This window comes from Phaethon aethereus (genome assembly GCF_964289735.1).
Source record: "Phaethon aethereus genome assembly, chromosome: 21".
NCBI lineage: Eukaryota > Metazoa > Chordata > Aves > Phaethontiformes > Phaethontidae > Phaethon > Phaethon aethereus.
The window spans coordinates 5,864,209-5,886,086 of NC_138597.1; the positions used below are offsets into that span (position 1 = coordinate 5,864,209).

The 21,878-nt window shown below is 54.7% G+C and overlaps 1 protein-coding gene across 2 annotated transcripts; it reads right to left on the reverse strand.

The window, feature by feature from the left end:
• Window positions 1–16,311: 16,311 nt before the first annotated feature.
• Window positions 16,312–17,556, reverse strand: HES4 (hes family bHLH transcription factor 4; the record flags this gene model as incomplete). Of its 2 annotated transcripts, none has more annotated exons than XM_082009310.1 (4): window positions 16,312–16,889; window positions 17,007–17,094; window positions 17,181–17,276; window positions 17,446–17,556. In XM_082009310.1, the coding sequence occupies 4 exons, from the start codon at window positions 17,554–17,556 to the stop codon at window positions 16,312–16,314; spliced, it is 873 nt and encodes a 290-aa protein (XP_081865436.1). The 2 variants fall into 2 exon arrangements, with proteins under 2 accessions (XP_081865436.1, XP_081865435.1); XM_082009309.1 differs by having other exon boundaries at window positions 17,368–17,556.
• Window positions 17,557–21,878: the final 4,322 nt, after the last annotated feature.

Here is a 21,878-nt window from a genome sequence, read left to right on the forward strand (position 1 = left end):
AGCGGGGTAGGTGCATGGGGCTGGGGCTGGCAGGCACCCACCAGGCACCGCAGTCACGGCTCAGAAGTTTGGCAGATCACCCTACTCTGTCACGTGCTTGAACACCTCTTCTCTAGGTAAGACCCCCACGTGAGGGTGGAGACCCCTTTGCTTAGGAAAAGCACTCATTTCTGTGCAAATTAAGGGTCAGTTCCTTTTTTTAGGAGCGTCAAAAAGAATAAAATCCATGGTGATTCACTCCTGGGATGGTGAAAGTGATCTGGGAAAGACATGAGCAACTACTTAATCCCCTTCCCATAGCTCCCAGGCAGTCAGATAGCAGAGCTAGTAAGTGCTCTCACAAGGAGTCCAGCCCCCAGGCTGGGATGGTGAGCAGAGGTGCTGGGCTCTGTCACGCAGTGGCTGGGCCACCGTGAGGCATGTCTGGAGGGGAGGGAGACCCCGGGAGATGTGGGGGTGGCAGCCCGCCACACCTGCGATTTGCCTGGTAACTCAAACCATGGCTGCTGCTCATGCACGGCACAGAGTAGCTGGCAGCGCAGCAGCCCTTCGTCCTGCTGGCAGGAAGAGCCCTTTCCCCAACGGGCTTTGAACGGAGAGGAGAAGTGATTTTTGGGAGGTCACCTGGCCGGGCAGAAGCCGGCAGTCAGGGAAGAGGAGCACGGAGGAGGGCACTTCATAGGCGGGCAACAGAAGGAAAAACCTGGGACCCGGAGAGGAGCAGAGAGAGGGAGAGATTCACAGAATTCTGAATGGGAAGCTGAAGCATCCAGCCAGTAACTGCTGTGTGAGCCCCAGATCTGACTTTGGGGGAAAAGCCTCTGCTATCACATGCAAACAATTTAGCTCGAGAAACATGGTTTTATTGCCTGCCGAGTGCTTTTCCAAATGGGACCTGGAGCTTTCACACACTTCTCTGCCTCTTCTGCATTCTCTTATTCCTCAGAGGCAGAAGGATTTTTATCTTCATCCAGCATTAAAAAAAATTCCATAAAACCAGCTGCCTTAAAAAATAAACCCCCTTTCCTAGTCTATGCTAATAATTTACTATTATTCCACGTTTTATTACAAGCTCTTTCAAGGGCTGCCCAGAGCCCCATCCGTAAATAGCACATAACTCAGGCCGTGAGGATTTCCTCCCCGGTGGGACTTTTAATGTCTAAACCAGAGGTGTCAAACAAGCAGCTCAAAGACCCGTTGTGGCTCTGGAGAGTTCTACATCTGGACTATATCTCAGTGCTTAACACATTAGCTTTTGCCCCAAGCAGCTCCGGATTTCCCTCGTCAGTTTGCACCGAACCCGAGTTAGATTTAAGAGGCTAAGCATTCAAAGGAAAAGAAAAGGTACCTGCTTAAACGTTCAAAGTGCTGCCCTGAAGGCTCCCAGGGAGCAGGGTGCAGGCACACATCCCCTGCAGCAATGCAGACTGCACCCTGACCTGCTTGGAAGAGAGAGGGAGGAAGGGCTCCCTGTGCCAGGCGCCGGTGCCACGCACCATCCCTGCTCTCGGTTATCGCTGCATCTACGTGCAACCGGCAGGCTCGTGGCTATGCGCTTGAGAGCTGTGGCTGCCCTCAAACTGCGAGTCGTCTGCTGGTGGAGGGTGACTCCGGAGAGCCCCGGCGGGGCCCCTGGGCTGGCACGGGCAGCGGTGCCAGCGCCGGCTGTGTGGGCAGAGAGAAGGCAGACCAGGGAGAGAAGCTGTAGCCCCTGTGTCCTGGCACGGGAAGAGGAGCACTAGTGGCTCTGTGTCCTTTTTCTTCACCGGAGAGGGAGTGCGGCTTCAGAGGGGGAACTTGGGAGACTCGGACTCTCCTCCTGCCTCTTCCATTACCTTCGTGGGTGGCACTAAGTCTTTTCTTTTTCTGCTGTCTCTCTTGCTCGGTCTCTGCCTATTCTGACAGCTGGGACTGTCCCCTTCATCTGTTCACATACTGTCGGGCACAGTAAGGCTCTGATCTCCGCTGGGCCTTTAGGGTACGAGAGCGTAAACAAGGAAAACACTCAAGCGCCGCTTGCACGCAGAGAGACGGAGACTGTGCTGCATCCCTCCTCCTCCCGCTGCAGAAACGTCTGTCACCTGTAAAAAAAGCTATTTCAACATTTTGTGACTAATTCCTTTCCGTGGCTTGCTTAGAGCACTCTTTAGCTTGCTGGTTCCAGTCCCAAACTGGGCAACTGGTCTGGAGTGAAAAGGATGCTGGAGGTAGATGATGTGAGTCTCGCAGCCCCACAGCTCAGGATCCAGACCAGCTTGGATGCTCAGCCCTGGGTTTTTGTCCCATGCTGAGTCCTTTGAAATGCAAAGATCGGGCTTAGGGGAGAAAAAAGAAACTCCGTTCCTGCGTGTTTTTTCCTATCCTAACTCTTCCCGATGCATTAAATCCCGAGCCTATCTGTGTCCTGAACCTGCCCAAAGTCAGTATTTCATGAGACCGTGACGGTGGGGTTGTACAGTGTCGGTTTAGGGGATGGGCATTCGGTTGTAGCAGCCGCCTCTGAACAGCCTGAACTCCCGCAGCCCTTGCAGAAGGAGGCTCAGGCGCTCAGCACCAGCCAGGATCTGGCTCACCCCTTGGGAGAGCGTTCCCTGGTTAGCGTGGCCCAGGCAGCTGGCAGCGTGTGGATGGATTTATCCGCCACAAAGGGGCTGGGGAGAGCGCCCAGCCGCCCCACACGCCCCGAGGAGGCCCGGCACCTTTCTCTCTCTTCCGTTTGAGGCGCAGGTGTGCTGAGGAAGCCAGCCCAGACAGCCCACCCTGTGCTCCTTCTTCCCCACAGCACCTGCTGCTTCTCTAAAGCGCTTCTGCCCCAGATGCCGCCGCGTGAGGTCCGGGTGGATCCCGTTAAACTGCCCGGCAGAAGGCAGAAAGGGCACATGGCTGCTAGCTCCGGGTCTGCAGGCTCTCGAGCGACTCTGCCGCCTTTCCTCTCTGGACGCCCACTCCCTTCCCCCGGCCCCCCTCCCCGTCCTCCTTCTCGGCTGCCTGCAGCAGGTTGATAGGCGAAACCTGCTGCTCCTGTGCAAGTGTTGTAATGACATTAACAATCTGCCACCGGCAAGTTTCCAGCGTGAGGCGAGCAGCCTCTGCGCCGAGCGCGCGCTCTTGGCAGGCTGACACTTTCCCATGCCTCCTGCCCTCCGTCAGCGGGGAGGTGGGCCACTCCCAGCCTGACAGCTCCGGCAGGATACCTTCACAATGACTGAAATAATAGACCTAGCGATGGGAAAATGAGGCCAAGAGAACCCAAGGGTGAATTACAAGATGAATAACTTCCCTGAAGCCACGTCCCAGAGCATGCCTTGGCCTGCTGTTGATTCACCAGCTGACTTCCCCTCCTTTGCCTTGCTCCACCGCCCTCTGCTCCCCTCCTGGGAGACAGACCTGTCTGGATTCCGTCACTCGCCTAAAATAACTGCGAGGGTTCAGAGAGGAGAGGAAAGGCAGCACAGAGGACAGGCGCAGAAGAGCGTAGAGCAAGCCCTGCAAAAGGGTCAGCCCGGCGTGCTTGAAGAAATGCACGCTCCGAGTGGGACTTTTGGAAGTGGCAACCTGGTGAAGATGAGCAATTGGGCTATTGCCAGCAAAGCCTGCAGAAGTTGCTTTAGTCCATGCCCATCCTTTCCGGCCTTATGCTCCACACTTCAACCTAAAGCTTTGGATGGAGTTCCTGAGGCGCGTTTGCTCAGGTACCAGCGCTGGTGCCACAAAGAAGTGGTAGCTTCTCTTGCTCTGGAGAGTTACGTGCTCTCCAAATTGGGAACCCCCGGCCATACAGCAGGCCCCAGACAGTGAAGTCAGACCTGTTGACAGAGGTACAAATGCAAAGAAGCAGGGCAAAGAGGGCAGCACTACACCACATGCAAAAGTAAGTGTGGCAGCAGACACCAGAAGGGTCCCCTGCCCTCCACGGTGGAGAGGCGGCTGCTTCGGTTTTCAAGGAAGCAGCCAGTGGTGGGGCTAAGCAGTGGGATTAGGAGACAGCTCGTTATCGGGGGACTGGCGTGAGGAACCCTGCATATTGCAGCAGTCTGCAGCATCAGCACAGGACTGTCTTACGACGACATCGCGCTGGTGCTAGTCTGCCTACCACCTACAGCACTTGGACTGTCCATCGGGATGCTATTAGCCATGACAATGAAACAGCCCTAACAGAAAGCAATGAGCTTTTTGTTCCCCAGCACGTAATCACAGGGAATGCCAGTGCAGCATTATGGCAAGGTGCTCTGCCCACGATACCTTAAAACTTGCTTGCTTTTTGCCCTGGCTTTTAAAATGTGCAAGGGCTACGTCCAGTTGGAGATGAGTCCTGTTTCTATTCACATTCCATATTCTGCAATTCGTATACGCGTCAATCAAAACTGTTGTTAGCCATAGCTGTCACATCAAGTCCACGTCTAACAACATAAGTGATTGACAGCAAAGTTTGTTATCTGTGAATGTGTCATCCCATCCAGCACCCAGTGCTGGAGTGCTGCCTGACAGGTCATCAGTGGGAGACTTCCATCATCCATATATTATGAGGTGGTTCGAACAAATCATTTTTCAGCTAGTCTCAGACACACGCGTTCTTCTGCATCCCTGTTAAGCTGAGGTATAGGATTTGACAGTGGAAGGGGTGGAGGTTGATGGACCTTGGTCAGACAAATCCTGGAGAGTCAGCAAATAAAAACAGGCTATATCCACTTCTGTTCTAGCTCTTCTGAAGGAATTTGAGGCAGCAGGTTCACAAAGAAACAGAGTATGGGTAGAAAATCACTGCACAGGAGCAGACCTCTGAAGGCCTTTCATTAGAAAGCCCCAAGATATGGTGGCTTGGCAAGTTTTTACACAGATTGTGAAAGCTCGAAGAGAGGTCTCGCATTCGGCTTCTTGCTTTCTTATTTTCCGTAAGAACCAGCCCAAATCGAAATAACTGTGTGGAAAAAGGAAGCGATAAGTAGAGAGTGACCCATGCTTGTCTGTCAAAAGAAAGTCAGGATGAGTCCTGAATGAAAGTGTGTGTTACCACTTAATTGATTTCATATACTAGTTCACTGGCCATAGAAATCAGTGGAATGGAAAGACTCCAGTTAATCTTGATAAACTTTGAGTCAGGCTTTCCGTGCAATATGATCCCAAAGAGGTGCATGTTTCAGGACCCGATAAATGTTAGTAGGGCAGTTCACCTCTGGGAACAGCTGCATGGAAAACAGAGCAGGGACTTGGGAATGAAGTCACAAGTCAATGTCCACAGTTAAAGTTTCAAGTGATATGAAAATACAGTGACTTGTTAAATGAATTGTTTTAAGCTTATTTTTCTTTTTCATACTGCAAGTATTATTTCACGTGAATGCTTTAATGCTGAGATGTATTGTTATGACAGACCTTAGACAAAAAGATTGTTTCCAAAGCAGTATTTTTTGCAACTTTTTTCTTCACAAGGAAAGAAAATTCCCCTTTGAAAACCCCTCTGTTCAGATAGGGAATTAAAATTACATCTAAAGTGTGGTAGAAAAGCTACATGTCCTCTGGGGCAGGAATTATGTCCTCCAAGGAAGCAGAGCCACTAGCAAACTCATGGCCTGGAGTCCACCGGGCTCAGGAAGAGTTTGATCTCAGGTCCCCTGCAAACTTTTCTATCCATTTTATAGCACTAGCCACTCTTGGCTGCATCTTGATCCTTGCTAAAGCCAGTGGAATTTTTGCACTAATATGCGCTAATATGTGCCTCTTGCACAGTAGGTGGGAAGTATCTCTGTCTGCATCCCTGCTTGGATACTACAGAAGAGTGATACCTATATCTGGACTTTTCTGTGACCAGGAATGGGATTGGTCCATGCAAATACCTTTGGAAGCCAAGCATACATTAGCTTATGAACATAGAGGTCAGCTTGTAACACTGTGTATCACAGAGATATTAAAGACAAATCGTAAAAATAGCTTCCCACACAACCCTCATGTTTTGATTTCCTGGGGAAGAGACCCAAAGGTTTGTTTGGACTGTAATTAGTGAGGTTTATAGTCACAACTCAATCATAACAACTTCATTTAGCTCGGGAGAAGTTTAAACACAGCAAATGCAGAATTAAATCCACAACTGTCTTTATAATTCTCCACTTAAAAATAACATTCGCAAACACTTTGATCTGCTACATTTTGAAAGCTACCAAATTTGGATACGTGGATTTCCAGTGAGGTGAAGGGCAGGAAAAAGATAATTGACACTTTTCCAAACACTCTAGTCAAGCACCACTGCACGCTGAATAAGGGTGAGTTTTTATAAAATCCCGTGTGCACTAGTATGTCTATTAGATACATAAATACAGGTGGATGGTTAGTTAGCTAGGTAAATAGATGAACAAGCAGATAAAGAGATAGATGGGGCTGGGAAAGAAGAGCAAATGGGCCAAAGTCTGAAATTCACCTCAGCCCGTGCACTTTCCTTGTTCTCGAGGGCTCTCGGCCCCCGCAGCAGGACACGTAAAGGAGAGTGCCCTGGTCTACGCTGCCCTGGGCATTAGCTGTCAGTGGTGGTCTTACTCCTTTTCTAACCCTGCTTCCCCACGCAGTGAGCAGCCGTTCACTGGTACGGCAGCCTGCCTGCCGGAAAGATGCCCATTAGCCGGCCGTAAACTACAAACCGGCGCTAGACCTGCCGACAGCGGCATGCAGAGCTACGCTGTCTCCCCTGGTGCTGAGGAGTGCGGCGCTCCGCGCGTCGCGCGCCGCGCTTAGCACGCGCCAGGCTGCTAAAGCCGGGCCCGCTGTGAAATCCCTCTGCCTATGCCACGGACGTGCTCACTTAGTCTGCGAGAACCTGCGCCTTTTAAATTGCTGCAAGTGCTGCAGGAACACGACAAGGCAGGCGCTCGCTAATCCACAGTAATTTCAGCCTGGCAAAGGTCCCTTGCCACCTCTCTAGAGCAGCCATTTGCATGCTCTCGCAGAGCAAAGCAGACACCTCTGGCAAAAGCAGTTGTGGTCCCGGTCTCCGAGTGGGGGGCACCCGATTACTGTATAGATTTCAGCCACCACGCTGCAAGCCTTACGCATTCTCTGCAAATTAAAATGGCATTGCAGAGAGACATTCCCCCAGGACACAAAAATGGATAAGTAACCTTCCTTTGCGGAAGGTGAGGCATCCACCCGTTCTTCAGCAGCTTCTTATTTCGTGCAGGACTCCTTATGGCTCCAGGGACCGGAGACCTGATGCTGACAGGTCTTAGTCCCTGCTGAAAACCGATACACCTGCTGGCTGGGTGCATTCTGCTTGGCACCTTTTCCACAGGCCATGGCAGGAATACCGTAGACATCGGTGCCTTCTGCTGAGGTAAAGCGATTGCCCAAGGGTGCAGGCAGCAAACAGAGAGCAGGCAGCAAACAGAGAGCAGGCAGCTTGAGCCTCTGTGCCTTCTGCAAAGAGGAAATTGTGTGGAAAACTAACAGCAGGGGATACCTCTCCTGGAAAGCCCTGTGCTGCAGGGCAAGGTACCTCAAACCCTGGCCCAGCCAACAGTCTGAACTCTTGCCCTGCTCTGCTTCAGAGCAATAGGACTCTGCACTTGAGAGCTTTGTTCTTAATGACAAATCAGACGACGTGGGAACTCAATTCTCCAACAGCAGAACATCACATCTCTCCAACTGGTCCTCTGAGATTTTACCGCAAAAGCTGCCGAAACCTTAGAGCTCAGAGAGAATCCCACAGTCTTGAGAGCATTTAGGATAACGTACAAGAGCTCAGTTTATCTTGAGCAGAATCTGCCACCATCTGTAATTCAGAAAGACGGGATCCTTTCTACCATGTAGCCTCCACGTGAACCATTAGACACAAAAAAGTCATCTGCCAGTTTCACTGCTGAAAGCAGAGTTACCCATGCCAAGACAGACACTGATCTGTATCTTTTCATAAAACTTGCATCTCACCTAGGATGGGACTAACGTCACTGATGTCTGACCTTAGACCAGAAAAATTCCAAATAGCAATTCACGCCTAGAAAATTGGATTCATTCCGCCACTGCTATGGGAGTAATCCAGCTCCCATTTAGTACGTTTTCAGTGAAGTAGCCAGAAGGACCTCAGCAATGTGTAGCACACTGGTATGTGGGGAACAAATCTGCAGGAATGTACCTCTAATGCATGAGCTGGCTTTAGCCTGTTAGCTTGGATGTAAAGAATAAAGCCACAAGAGCATGAGTTGCAGGCTGAATATGCAGCCGGGATCGCGGACTTGCTGCACTGTTGCCAGTCAGAGTAACGCTAACCCACGGGTATTCATGCAGGACGCACATCCACCTCCTGAGCGCAGCGCGGACGTTTCAGCCATGCCCCGTTACCTGGCTCGGGGTGGGGACGCACGCGCAGGTGACCAGCACGGGTGTGAGTTCACGGCGCAGTGCCTGCCCACGCCGCGCAGCTCTGTGCTCTCGCGCTGCAGAGCACGCGGGGCAGGACTCACTGATGGCGCACGCAGGTCGCGTGGACCCGGGGAGCAGCTGCGGTGCCACTGTTCCACTGTTCGCTTGTGGGCGATGGCCCGTTTTGTGTCCATACCGCAGCTGCACGATGCATTAAGTAGCGCTTTGTTTTCCTCTCTGGACTGAGCCACTTGAAGTCCTACCCCTCAAAGGCCACATATAGAGAAAGAAATTATGGAAACAAATCTTTCTACTTGTGGGTTTTCTGGGCTGCCTATTTTTAATTAAGCACCCTCCTTGCTTGCAGGATGCAAGCAAGATCCATAGCCGTGGGACTGAGTCACACTCCTCTGAGAGCAGACCTCCATGTTCAGCAAAGTTACATTACCTTGCCTTACATTAACACATGTTGTCAGCTATTTTAACAGTAGTAAGTGCATGGCAACGGGAAAGAAGAAAAAGCTTTGAACGGATGTCGCTGTGTCTCTTGTTAGCGGGCTGACCTTGTGCGTCCAGAATCACATGTGTGCAAGGGGCACAGCCAGCTTCAGTTCTCCTCTAGCCAGGGGCCAGGGCACTTCAAGTCTTGTAAACACGCTGGTATTGAAGGGTAGTCCACTTTGGCAGGAAGGGGAGAGACAGTGAGGTCTGTAGCACAGGTCACATTGGTAGGTGAAACAATCGCCAGCCAGGATCGTTTCTAACAGCTTGCTCTTTCCAATCAAGTTGAGTTGCTCCAAGGCAGTCGAATTTACCCTCCTCACAGCCAGGTCACTGCACTTTGGTCCCCGCTAAAAATAACCAGGCAATAGATGTGTCTTAGTCTATTTGAATCTTAAATAGCAGTTTGTGTCATCTCACAGCTTTTGTGTACAGTTCTGCACTGTTGTCTTTCCAAGGTTGTTACGCAAAGAAAGCAAGGAAGCTTTTGATGGTCAGCAGTGACGAAAAGATAATTCCCATTTGGACTCAGAGTGGGAAAAGTGGTTCGCAAAGCAAAATATGCTAAAAAATTACTTGATAGCTACAGCCATTCTTCACATCCTCCCTGATTTCTTTGGGTGTTGGTGTCTGGCGGAGCAGGGTCCCATTCCTTGACCGGAGGTTTAAGTTGATGCTAACATATCACACGTAGATAACAGCAGCAATAACACGTCACTGCCTTTGCTGTTAGTGTCTGGATTTGTTCCACCTTCTCACTTTTTCACCTCTTGCCCCAGGACCTCGGATGCAGAGGGACTGGAAGATGCAAGAGGGGACCCTACAGAACCCAAGCAGCTCAGCTCGCAGCGCAGCCTTCCTCGCGTCATGGCATCAGCGCAGTACCAAATGACAGCACGCGGCACGCTAGGAGCAGCGAGGGAAGAAGGTTAGAGGGGAAATGGAAGGGGAATAGCAAGGATGCAAAATGCCCGTATTCAGACTAGGTCTGGGTGGGTCACTGTGGCTTACGCTGTTGCTCTTGTGAAAAATACTGTGATACACACCGCGCGTCACGTTGGCCAGGACTTTATTTTATGATTCACAAAGAGAAGGTGGAACTTTTGGTATAATTTTTGTCTTGCTCCGATACAAGGGGCCGGTTCTAAACTCAATTACATCAACTGCGGGATCAGAATCTGACCCACTCTCTCCAAACTGATGCTTCTTTGTCTTCCTGGAGAAAATCTGTGCATTAGCAACTGCCCCTTGGTGAGAAGAGGCCTTCATACTTGTGTTATCTTCTCCAGATTTGGGGGGAGAACAAAATCTCTAGACATGTAAACAGCCTTAATGAGAGAACTATAAACCAAGATCTGCCTGCTTTCAGAAACAGAGTTAAATATAGCTTCTAAATGCTGCTAATTGATTTTAGATGTATGGGGGAAGCTTTTGCCTTCACGCCATCCCACCCACGCTGCTCAACAGCTCCTCACCTGCCCCTGTCGTTCCATAAGGCATGGGGAATCGGTAGCAGAGCCTCTGCACTCAGTATTTGTCAGCTGTTTTAGCACCCAAATGCTGTCAAAAAAACACGAGCTGCTCAGAGACCCTGACTTAGGCCTTTGTTAAACCTCCGTCGGTTCTCATGCTTTCTTTCCATCTGCTGCAGTCTATTTTTATATCTTGGCCTTGAAATCTTTCTCTTCTTTGAAAACAAGTCTGTTTACAAATATTTGCTTCAGAAAAGTTCTGCTGTTCAAACAGGCAGAAAGAAGAACTGCTCTTCTCTGCATGGATGACGTATACATCCAGATGTGTATGATATTGCAAGTAGCCAGAAAGGCCTGGTTTGTGAAGGAAAGGATGGCTCGCCCCAGAGCTGTCTGCTAACGAATCAGAAAAGAAAGAGAAGGGCAAAGGCAGATGTGAGTTGTTTGCTATCTGATGCAGGAAGAAATAAACTGTGGATGCATGGTCGATTTTTTCATTGTGCAAGAAGTATAAACAATGGGGTAGTTATTGGTAGAAAATTACTGTAGAATATATTCCTGCATACTGCATAGACTTCCCTGTGCTATCTCCAAAGTGAGACAGCTTGCTTAAAAGGATGTAAAGCAACCTTCTCCAGTTGAAACACTTGTGGAGGAGCCAGGAGTTTTGCCATTTCCCGCCCAGTTTGTGGCCAGCCCAGTTGGGTAGTCCCACCTCGCAAGGAGGTGTCTCCAACTGGTGGAGGAGCCCAGTGGCATTGGACTTGCTAAAAACTAAAGCTGAAAACAGACTGTCAAGGCTTTAAAAACTTACCCTAAGGACTGGTACCTTATCAAGGACTGACGCTTTTTACGTTGCTGTTGAGATGAGGGTCCCTTAAAGAGGTTGGTTTTTAAAGAGCAAAACTCATCAGTTCTTGAACACCAGACTTCCTTAAAGCCCTGCTAGCTTTTGCAGAGCCTGGCTGTGGCTGATAGAGATCCACATCTCATAGGTGTCTGCGATATAGACTACACTTTGTGGCTGTTGTCTTGAACTTTAGAGTAGTGAACGGGAAAGGGTTGGTTTTCAGGGGAATGCCCCCACACCAGCCAGCATTACCAAGATCTGGGGGGTTCCTTAATTCCTTATGCAGCTCTGCCTGAAGATGTGATGCGCATATATTGCACTTCTAATCCTGCCACTGAAATTATAAACATCTTGCTATACAGCAAAATGGAGATAGTGGTCCCACATCATCTGATAGAATAAAGAATTAGGAACAATTACATTCTTTTCGATCAATGCATTTAGATGGAAGAAGTGTCCTCCTGCTTACAGGGACTGAAGTAGGAATGGAAGAGGTCCACAGAAGTGTACGTGCTGATGGGATATGCTAACTTCTAGCCAATCAGTTATACAACGGACAAGCTTTCAGTGCTTTTAATGCGTGTGGGATCTGGCTCGTCTCTTGCATAAGAGCTGTTCCATAGCCTTACAGGAGTGATTTATCTCCGGGTAATATGATGGGCTCTTGAATTGCAATGAAAAACCCTTTCTTCAACAATAGTTCGGGGTAACCTTATAATAACCTCCTCCACCTTCCCCAGAGAAATGCTTCAGTCAGATAAAGGAATTTGTTATCCACACAGAAACAGCTGCCCCTTCCTCCGAAAGGACCGACTTAGACTGACAGTTACCCTTTCCGCACCATTCTGCATCGCTTTGTAAAAGAGCAGCAATAACAACCTTGGACGGGGGGGGGGGGGGTTACCTATCGGCTTCGGTTGCGGAAAGATCACCTGAGCTGAATTGGTAGAGTTGGGTTTTATTTCATAATGATGGATGTGCTGGTTAAATGTAATGGAAGAGGCAAGATAGCAGAGCAGAAATTTGGCGCCAACTGCCTTGCTTTGAAAGAGCCTGCATTCCAGCCTGCCTAAGAGGGGCTAAATGGAAAGATCTGATTAAGCGTCTCAGTGTTGTGACCCTGACCTCAAAGAACACGCCGATTCTCTGGAGGAACTTCATTTCAATTAATCAACTTAACAGCCTGAGTAAATCTGGCTGCATCCATTGAGCCAGAGGAACTGCTCCCTCTCCTCGGAGGGTCTCTGGGACGCACGATGCAAAAGGACGAGGCGGTGTGCGCCGGCCTGCCTGCCTGGCCACCCCGGCTCGAGGGGTTTGGGGATGCCCGTGTCTCTCTCTCCCCGACCGGAGGCAAGCCGGCTGTGGAATAATGGGGAGACGACCCCAGAGCCCCCCGCCCCTCCATAATGCTGCCGGGCCCCTCACGCAGCCCTTGGCCACCTTCCAGCGGGACTGCTGCTGGGAAGGGACGGGGGCAAGACCCCATGCGGAAAGGGAGGGGCAGGCAGCTCCCACCCTTGCACCCCACGGGCCTTGGTCCCCCCCGGTTTCTCCTGCGCTGCCCCGGTGCCGGACCTGCCCGGCGCTGCGGGCTGCGTCGCTCCCTCCCGGGCAGGGGAGCAGAGCAGCGAAGCAGCAGCAGAGAAGGAGATGTAGCTGTCGGAGGAGGAGGCAGAGGGCGAGGAAGCAGCTGGGTAAGGCAGGGAGCGGCGCGCAGGCAGGAGGATAAGCCCAGAAAATTGCCTCTCTGGGAAACTTGTAAGCAGAAGAACGCGAAGGCACCGGGGCAGGCGATGGGAAGGGAAAAAGAGTTCAGCCGGAGCCTCAGGTGTTTTTCCCAGGGGGTTCTTTGCTGGCTGTTGAACTGTGCTAGCCCAGAAGCTGAAGGGGCTTTGCTTCTTGCCTGGGGCCATGCGGGAGACTCTCTTTTCCTTGTGCCGAACAGTATTTCTTGGGGGATGCCTGTTGGGGCCACAGTGCTGTCGAGACGTAGCTGAACAAGCTACTAGCTGAACGTTTCATTGGGTTTTGCGGCTGTAACTAAATTCCCTGCTCTGGTTAGCCTTCTGCCGGCTCTGGAAATGGCTAGTTAACAGCTATCCCCGTTACCTTTCCCCTTGGAACAGGGCAGAGCTGTTGTTGTGGTTAAGTGCAGATGAAGGAGGCATCACGGGCTAGCTGGGTTTCACTGCTGTCGTCCTCCCTCCTCACCTTGGTCCACCACACCCAGATCATGCCATTACACCCATGGACTTCTGGCTGCCTGCGCTCTGCCTAACCGTTATCGCTTTGTGCTGTGTCCATCCCTTTGGACTTTTACCCTTCAGCAGTGGCATACTTTGCTCTTTTACTGCACCTTTAAAGGGATAAGACCAAATTTAGCGCAATCTGGAAAAGCAGCTGTACAGAAAGCCTTGAAGGAGCATGGCAGCCCCTCAGTTGTAGAGGAATAGCATGGCAGAGCCAGCAGAGCATTGCAGAAGTACAGGGTCTGGGTACAGCCCAAGGGCAGAAGCAGCGATTGAACCCGAGTTGTACGTCTTCTGAAGCATCTGGAGTTAAGGGCAACAACATCCCTTGCTGCAGAAGGATTTTGGGCTTCTGGCATACAAGTTTGTTGGTGCCATGCACCTCATGTCCAGCTTCTGTACCACCGGACCTAGGCACAGAGGTCTATGACTTGCCCGAAGCCAAAATAGAGCAGGTGGCAGTGCTGGACATAGAAGTCGGGTGCTGACGACTGGGGCTCCGCAGTGTTTGTACGGAGGCTGAAATGACAGCGGTACCCTTACGTGCTTGCATTGCAGGGTCTCACTGAAGAGTCAGAGCAGTGACTGACTGCTGCTCTCGCACCAGGAGATGAGTGTCCCAGAGGAACGCCGCGGTGTGTGTCATGTTTGCACTGCTGCAATCAGTCAAAACCCACTCAGAAAAGAGTTTTTTCTGTGCCTGAACGCAGCAGGGTAGCGCTTGGCAGTCTCGCTTTTGGCCTGGGTACCTTGTCAAGAAAAGAGATTTGCTGAATCTAGAGGCAATCTGGAGGGGACTGGGCAGTGAGGGACAAGCCCAGAGACGTGGTGCTGCCCTGGGGAGGTATACAGTTACGCGCAGGCGACAGGCAGGCTTTCATCTGCTCTTCCAAGCCTTCTTCAGACAGAAGAGGAGGGGTAGTAACTGGCTGTGGGGGATGGAAGAGAATTGCTGTAACATGATTTTATGTCTGTGATTGCATAACAAAACCTCCTGGGAACCTCCTGATTCAAATGGATACCTAGTTCTGGTTGTGCGATGGAGGACTTTCAGCATTGATCGATTGCCCACGCTTTGGTGCAGAGGAATTGCTGGACTGGATCAGTACCAGGCTCCGAGCAGCCTGCGCTCCCGTGTCTAACCTTGGCCAAAATCTCATGAAGGTATAAGAAAGCCTTCGGCAGCGGATAATCTGTTTTATATACCCCCTAACACACACATACACAATGCCATGTCGTCACAGAAGCTGCAACCTGATTGCTAATAGAACTAGACCTTGAAAGATGAAATTGCATTGCCATTCTAAAAAAATCCCTAGGCCTGCTGAATTAATTGGATGTTCTGCAAACATCAAGTCATTCTCCGAACTGTGAAATGCCGCCGGTCCCACCGCGACCCAGCCTACCTAGCCCAACCGCCAGGAAAAACCCCTAGGTCTCGGAGAGGGGTCCATCAGGACATTCAGCTCTGCCTACGGGGATCCCATGGAGTCGAGAATGGAGGAAGCCCGGCCGAGATGGGTTATGCCTCTGGACATGGCTTTGACATGCACACACGTCATCTGTTGGCTTTTCCCTCGAAGATAACATGATAGCCCCACCTCACAAATCTGGAGCAAAGCACACAAAGCTTTTCTTTCCATACTGTGCATTCACTCTTAATGGTCTTTCTCCACACCACGGCCTTATTAATTGGTGACAATTGGAAGTGGTTAATTCTGTGTGTGTGAGGCTGCAATTGCTTCCACTTGGCCAGGATTCAAGTACTGGGGGTGAGTCAGAATGGGTGGCAAAACTTGTCTTTTCCTCAGTTCCCTTGCTTACTGGAAAAAAAAAAAAAAGCCACAACCCCGAGTTATTCTCTTTTATGAGGTAGGCATTGTGAGGCCAGGCAATTGAATTTACAACAGCATTGAGTATCAGAGTCTATCTGGCCCTGTCAATGAGAGTGGCGAGGAAAAAAAAGACACACATTAACCCTCAGCTCCGAGTTCCCAGGCGTTTCAATAGGGTTCCCAACTTCCCAAAGAGCCCGCTGCATACTCGATGAGACCCTTTATACCTTCTAATTACCCTCCTCACAATAGGGACAGACTCTCTTGCCGCTTTTGTGGGCGAGATAGTAACTTTTGCGGTCCCCCCCCCGCCCCCCGCAATCCCTGCGGCACGGTGCTAAGGAGCGAGAGCTGAAGAGCAGCGTTATTCCAGGAGCACTCCGAGCAGGTAGCAGGCGTTTCCTCGAGCAGATTTTTAGGAATCTCTTTCTTCCGAGTGGGAACATGACACTTGCAAAGCTCTCAACACTGCCAGACCCCCCGCCTCAACCCCATCACCTTTCCCCCAGCTCTTGTTCATGGGAATCCCTTCCAGCAGCCTTATTTAAGGCCAGAGTTCGCTCCTACTTTTCTGAGGGGGCTGCACACACAGTATGAGCTTGTCCCTGCCCACTCTCACCCAACAAAATGAAAGGAAGGGCGGGGGGAAAGCATAAATCTATTTCAAAGAATTTATTTATTTAAACACCTGCAATTTTTTTTGCCTTTTCTTTTTTTGGAAGTCTTCAACACAGGCACGCACACGCACACAGACCAACGGGATACAAACAACTTTGGCATTATACTTTCGAATATTTGTTACAAAACTATTTCTCATTTATTTTTTTTAAAAAAGTATCTCAAATAAAGGCATTTTAAAGGAGTAAAAATACAAGTCGAGATCCCAACCTCTGAAAATAATAAATAGCACGTTCATCGTGAGGTCCTTTTCTCCTTTCTCCTTAAATCTGCTTAAAAAAAACCCCAAAAAACAATCCCAAACACAACCGGGCTCCATACAACGGAGCCAACAGAAGAGGTTTTTTTTGGGGTGGGGGGGAACCGTTTTCGTTTTCGGCAGGTCACCAAGGCCTCCACACGGATTCACTGCGCTCCCCGATGGGGCTTCCCGCCTGTGACGCTGGAACGATGCTGCCCCCAAATGATGTCAACCCCTGCACCGGGGATGCCGACGGGGTGGCGGCCGCGTTCCCCGAGCCGCTGCCTGCGGACACCGGGACGTTGGCGTTGGCGTACAGGGGAATAACCGGTCCGGAGCTGGGAGGAAAGGCCGGGTTCGGGATGAGGAAAGCAAACTGGCCATCGGTAGCAGGGACGAGCTGGAAGCCCCCGTAGACCTTGGGGGACAGCGCCTCAGCGGGGTTCAGTTTGCAGGGCACGGGCACGGCTCCGGCGGCTGCGGGGGGCAGCTGGACGTGCAGCGGCTGCTGCGCCAGATGCGCGGGCTGGCCGGACGGCGGCGGCGGGTAGTTCATGGCCACGATCTGGCCCAGGCAAGCCGAGAGGTGACCCAGCAGGCGGGTACGCACGTCGGTGTTCACCCCCTCGCAGGTGGACAGGAACCGCGTCACCTCGTTCATGCACTCGTTGAATCCAGCCCGGTACTTGCCGAGGACGGTGGGGTCGGCGCTGAGCGCGGCTGAGGGGGTAGCAAAAGGGGCGGCAGGTGAGCGGCGGGTCGGGAGCGCGGGCCCCGGCCCTCAGCCCCCGGCCCGGACCCCCCCCTCCGCCCCCGGGGCGGGCAGGGCGCGCTTACCCGTCATCTGCGCCCGCTGCAGGTTTCGCAGGTGCTTGACGGTCATCTCCAGGATGTCCGCCTTCTCCAGCTTGGAGTGCCGGGAGCTCTGCGGGAGGACACCGGCGCCGTCAGGGCCGCCCGCGGCCGGCCGGCCCCCGCGCCCCGCAGCCCCCCGCCGCCGGCCCCACTTACGTCCTTCTTCAGCGCGTCCAGGATGAGGGTCTTCAGCTGCCCCAGGCTCTCATTGATGCGCGCCCGGCGCCGCTTCTCCATGATGGGCTTGGAGGACTGCGGGGAGAGCGGAGGCGGTGAGTCCCCCGCGCCGGCCCAGTCCCGCCCCGCCCGGCGCCCACCACCCCACCCCAGCCCCGGCACCGACCTCAGCACGGCCGCGGGCTCGCCGCCATCCAGCGCCGCCGCCACCGCTGCTGCGCCCCGACCGGCACCCGCCATTTACCTTCCGGTGCTCGCTGGCGCTCCGGGGCTTGTCCGGCGTGTGGCTGGCGCTGGCCGGCGCCCCCGCGATGGGCGAGGCGGTCGGTTTCTCCATGCCCGTGTCGGCGGGCATGGCGCGGCAGCGGGCGGGCGCGTGCGGCGGCGGGCGCGGGGCGCGTGCGGCGGCTGCAGCGCGGCGGGACCGGCGGTGCGGGCGGACGGCGCCCCCCGCCTTTATACCCGGCGGCGGCTCCCCATTCGTGTGAAACCGCCGCCGCGGCCGTTCCCACACTCCCGCCAGCCAATCGGCGCCCGTCCCGCACCCGGCCGCCGCGCCGCCCGTGTTCCCATTGGCCGGCGCCCCGCCGCCTGTCCGTCACGCGCGCCGGTCCGCCCCGCGCCGGCGGCCGCCGAGCGCGCGGCCACGTGGGGGTGGCGGCAGGGGGGGAGAAGAACGGGAGGGGCTGCCCCGGGCACGGCTGCCCCCCCACCTCGGTGCATGCCCCGCGCCGCTCCTCCAGGGACGCTGGCGGCGGCTGCGCCGCGCCCCGACCGAGGCCTCGGGCGGCGGCGCGCAGAGCGAGCGCGGCCCGGCGGTACCGGCCGCGGGGGCCCTCCCTCCCTCTCTCCCCCCCGCGCGCTGCTTGTGACCCCGCACCGCCCGGCGCCCCGCCGGGCACGGGCGGGCGGCCGGGGCCGAGCCCCGGGGGGCTGCGGGACCGCCCGGGGCAGCGCCGCGCCGGCGGCGCCGCCACTGGGGCCGGGGCCGTGCCGCGGGCGGGCGGGCGGAGGCGGCGGCCCGGCCCGGCCCCGGCTGCCGGCGGCGGCGGCGGCGGCTGGCGCGGCACGCGAGGCCCCGGCCGGCGGGCGGCCAATGGGCGGGGGGGCTGCCGGCGGCGCTCACCGCCCATTGGCCGGCGGCCGCCCCCGCTGTCAATCAGGCGGCGGGCGGCGGCGGCGAGGCGGCGGGCGGCGGCGCTCGTGCCTCCGCCCCCGAGACGCGGCCCCGCCGCGCGCCCCCCCGCCGGAGCACGTGCCAGAGCGCTCCCGGCTGCCGGCTCCCCGCGCCGGGCGCGCCCCGCCCGGGGCGGCCATGGGAAAACCCCGCCCCGCCGCGCCGGGGCCGCGCCGCCTGCCCGCCCGCCGCGCGCCCTCGCCCGCCTCGGCCAGCGGCCGCCCCCCGCCGCGGTCCGCGCTCCGCGCCCGCGTGCCGGCGCGCGGCGCTGGGGCGGCCGCAGGCACGCGTGGGAGCCGCCGGGCGGGCGAGGGCGCGCGGGGAGGGTGGAGGGGGGGAAGCCGGGGGCTTGGCCGCCTGCCCGCGCGCGGGCGTGTGCGCAGCCTCCGCGGCGTGGGAAGCTGGAAGCAACGGGGGGGGGGGGGGCGCCTCCCGCGGGCACGCCCGCCCTCCGCCAACGCCAGCGGCGCGGTTGTCCTCCGCAGCCCCGCTCGGTGCAGCCGGCCCGGAAAGGTGGGACCCCCCTTCCGTCCGCCCCGCGGAGGGGCTCCCGCCCCCCCCCCCCCCCCCCCCGGCCCGGCGGGTGCGTCCGCCGCGGCGGGACGGGGCGCTGGGCCGTTACCGGCGCCCGCCGCTGCAAGGGCCTCCCACCCCCGTCCCCTGCCCTTCCTCGTTAAACGGCGTTCTGCTCCCGTAATGAGAGCGTGACGCCAGGCGCGTGACGTCACGCCAATGGAGATGCAAAATCTCCCTCCTTCGCGTGGGCTACCCCCCGCAGACGGACCGTGGGGGTCCCTTCAACAGCGCCCGCAGAGGTGTCCTTAAATGCGTGTCCTTAAGAGCGTGTCTTAAATGCGGGGGGGCAGCCCGGGCAGGGCGGGGGGCGCTGGGGGACGCCGGCTGGCACCCCGCAGTTCGGAACCGGGCCCTTGCTGGGCGCGTGGGTCCCGGTGCCCACGCGCCGCCCCGCGTCGCTCAGGTCTGCTCCCACGTCCCGGTAGCCTCCCTGGGCGTGGAAGTGCAGGCGTTAGGCTGCCTTCGAGCTCTTGGTGAATTTCACAACCTGCCGACTGAAAGACCTTCTTGGAGAATGCGACGTGCGCGATGAATCTCTGTGCTGCGGGCTTAAATCTTCTAATAATCATCAGTTGGGTATTAGCCTTCCATAGCCCAACATCTGAAATTCAGCACGGTATCTTGACTTGAAACGCGTGATGCCTTTTTTCCTTTTCTTACCAATTCTGAAGCAAGGGTAAGAGCCAGTCGCTAAAATTTTGAAAACTGTCCTGTGAAAACGCGTTCGATTCTCCCTCCGAAAACCAAGGACGACATGGCTTAGTTTGGGGAGACCTCTTTGGAGGGGAGCGTAACCACATACGGCATTTAATCCCTATTGTTGGCCCATCTTGTGCTTTGCTTTTAATTTGCTCCGATGAATCATCCCGCTTGCCTTAACCGTTCCTGCAGCCAGGGCTGTAATTTCTGCATTTCCTGGCGCTGCTGCTGCACTGGGCTGCGGAGCCGGTCCTTACCCGAGGGGGGGGGCGACCGGGGCGCAGGGGTGGCCCCGGAATGCCGCCTTCCGCCTGCTGCCACCCTGCCTTGGCCGAGCCCCGGGGTGCCCCGCGGCCACGTGCCGCCCCAGGGCTCTTCAAAAGGGCCTTTCTCTGGTCTGAAGGCACAAGCGCAGCGAGTTTGGTGGCCTCAGCCTGGCGCGGGGGGAAAGGCCAGCAGGCTGCAGAGCTGCGGGAAGGCAGCCTCCATGGCCAAGGCAGGAGGTGGCCCACGAGCTCCCCGCGGGACGGGCTGGGGCCGAGGGGTCTCCCACGCTGGCGCTGGCGAGCCCGGCAGCGCGAAGGAGGAGAGCGCTGGAGCACTTGCCGGCCAGAGCTGAAGGTGTGATGCAGTGGGAGAGATCCGGTGCCGGGTGCCGTGCCGGGCTCCAGCCTCCTCTGCCGGCGGAGGGCTTGCCACCCGCACCTCGCAAAGGGACGCCGAAGCAGGACGAGTGCCTGGAACGTGTCCCGGGCTTCCACCTCCTGCGGGCAGGGCGGCGGGAGGAGGCGAGGGGGTTCTCAGAGCCGCCTCCCTGGAGGGGCTACAGCCCTCGGGGGGCCTCGCAAGCGTCTGCTCGCCTGCGCCGGGTGCTCTGGCATGGCTAAGGGTGCTGGAGAGACCCAGAAGGCCAAGCAGAAGGAGGGAAGAAAAAGAGGAAGAAAAAGTCTCGGAAACATTTCCGTTCTCATTGCTGCATCAGATTTTGGGCCTTTAATTTCGGGCACGATTTTAGGTGGTTTGCTATGTACAGGCTGCAAAATGCAGACAAGTAAGACATACTATATGAAGCAGCAGCATCTTCCTGCAGACATCAAAGGATCCAGGGGAATACATTTATTTCAGGATCCTTTTCCTCCATCACACCAACACACACGTGACCACAGAAACAGCAATTCTTGGCTGAATTGCGATTTTTGGTTTGTGGGAGGTATGTTGTTTTTCTGGGTGAGTGCTACTTATCTAAATGCCCACAAAGTCTAGCCTATTCCTTGGCAGAAAGTGCAGCGAGGTGCATGTTGTCTTACTGAAGAATAATAAATGTTTGCTTTAAAAGTCTCACTGGAAAGGTTCAGGGATCTGTTTCCTTATGAGACCAATAAAATGCAGAACAACAGCCCTTTGTGCAATCTCCCTTACTCGTGTAAGAATACTGTGAGGAAATAACTAATAAGAAAAATAGTGTCCCTCCTTTGACAGTTAATCCTGAATGCATTAATTACATAATTACAGTGAAAAAAATAACATTAAATGAGCGAGTTTTTCAACAGAATCTACATCAAATGATGCAATTCCCAGGCTGGGAGCTGTGATTACTGACTGCGCTCCTCTCCAGAGAGAATTCTTCTCCGTGTGACAAGTTCGGAGAATTTTTGTCATTCTGACATAACACATAGCCTTTCTCCTCAAATTTCAAATGTGTTCAGGTTTCAAAGCTCAGCAAAATTTGGGGAAAGACTCTCATTTCCCTAAGTAACTTCAGATTAAGCCAGAATTCTGTCTTCCCTCACAACTGGCATTTTGGAGATAGTGTGTGGATTTGCACCGCGTCTCGTTCCTACCGAAGTCCCCGTTTCGGTAACGTTGCAGTGCCAAACCTGAGCCGGAGGTTGACCGCAAACCCCCCCGGGAACCGGGAGGAGACCTCAGCCGCAACCTGGAGCCGGGCTCGTGCCGTGACTCTTCGGGAGCACTGAGGTGCCCAGTAGCACCGGAAGATGGGCGCACCGGCTGAATTGGTTCATTAATTGGATTCCGTGGGTGGACGGGAAGCCCCTGTCCGGCCCGCCTCGTGCTTTGTGATGCAGGGCTGTTAAAGGAGATGGGGGTATTTCCCAGCAGGCCCCCTTCTGCAGCATTTTACATCCCTTCAGAGGCAATTTAGCCACACGGTGGGACGCCAATAACCCACCTTCCCCTCTGCTACCCTCTGTGTCGGTGGGCTC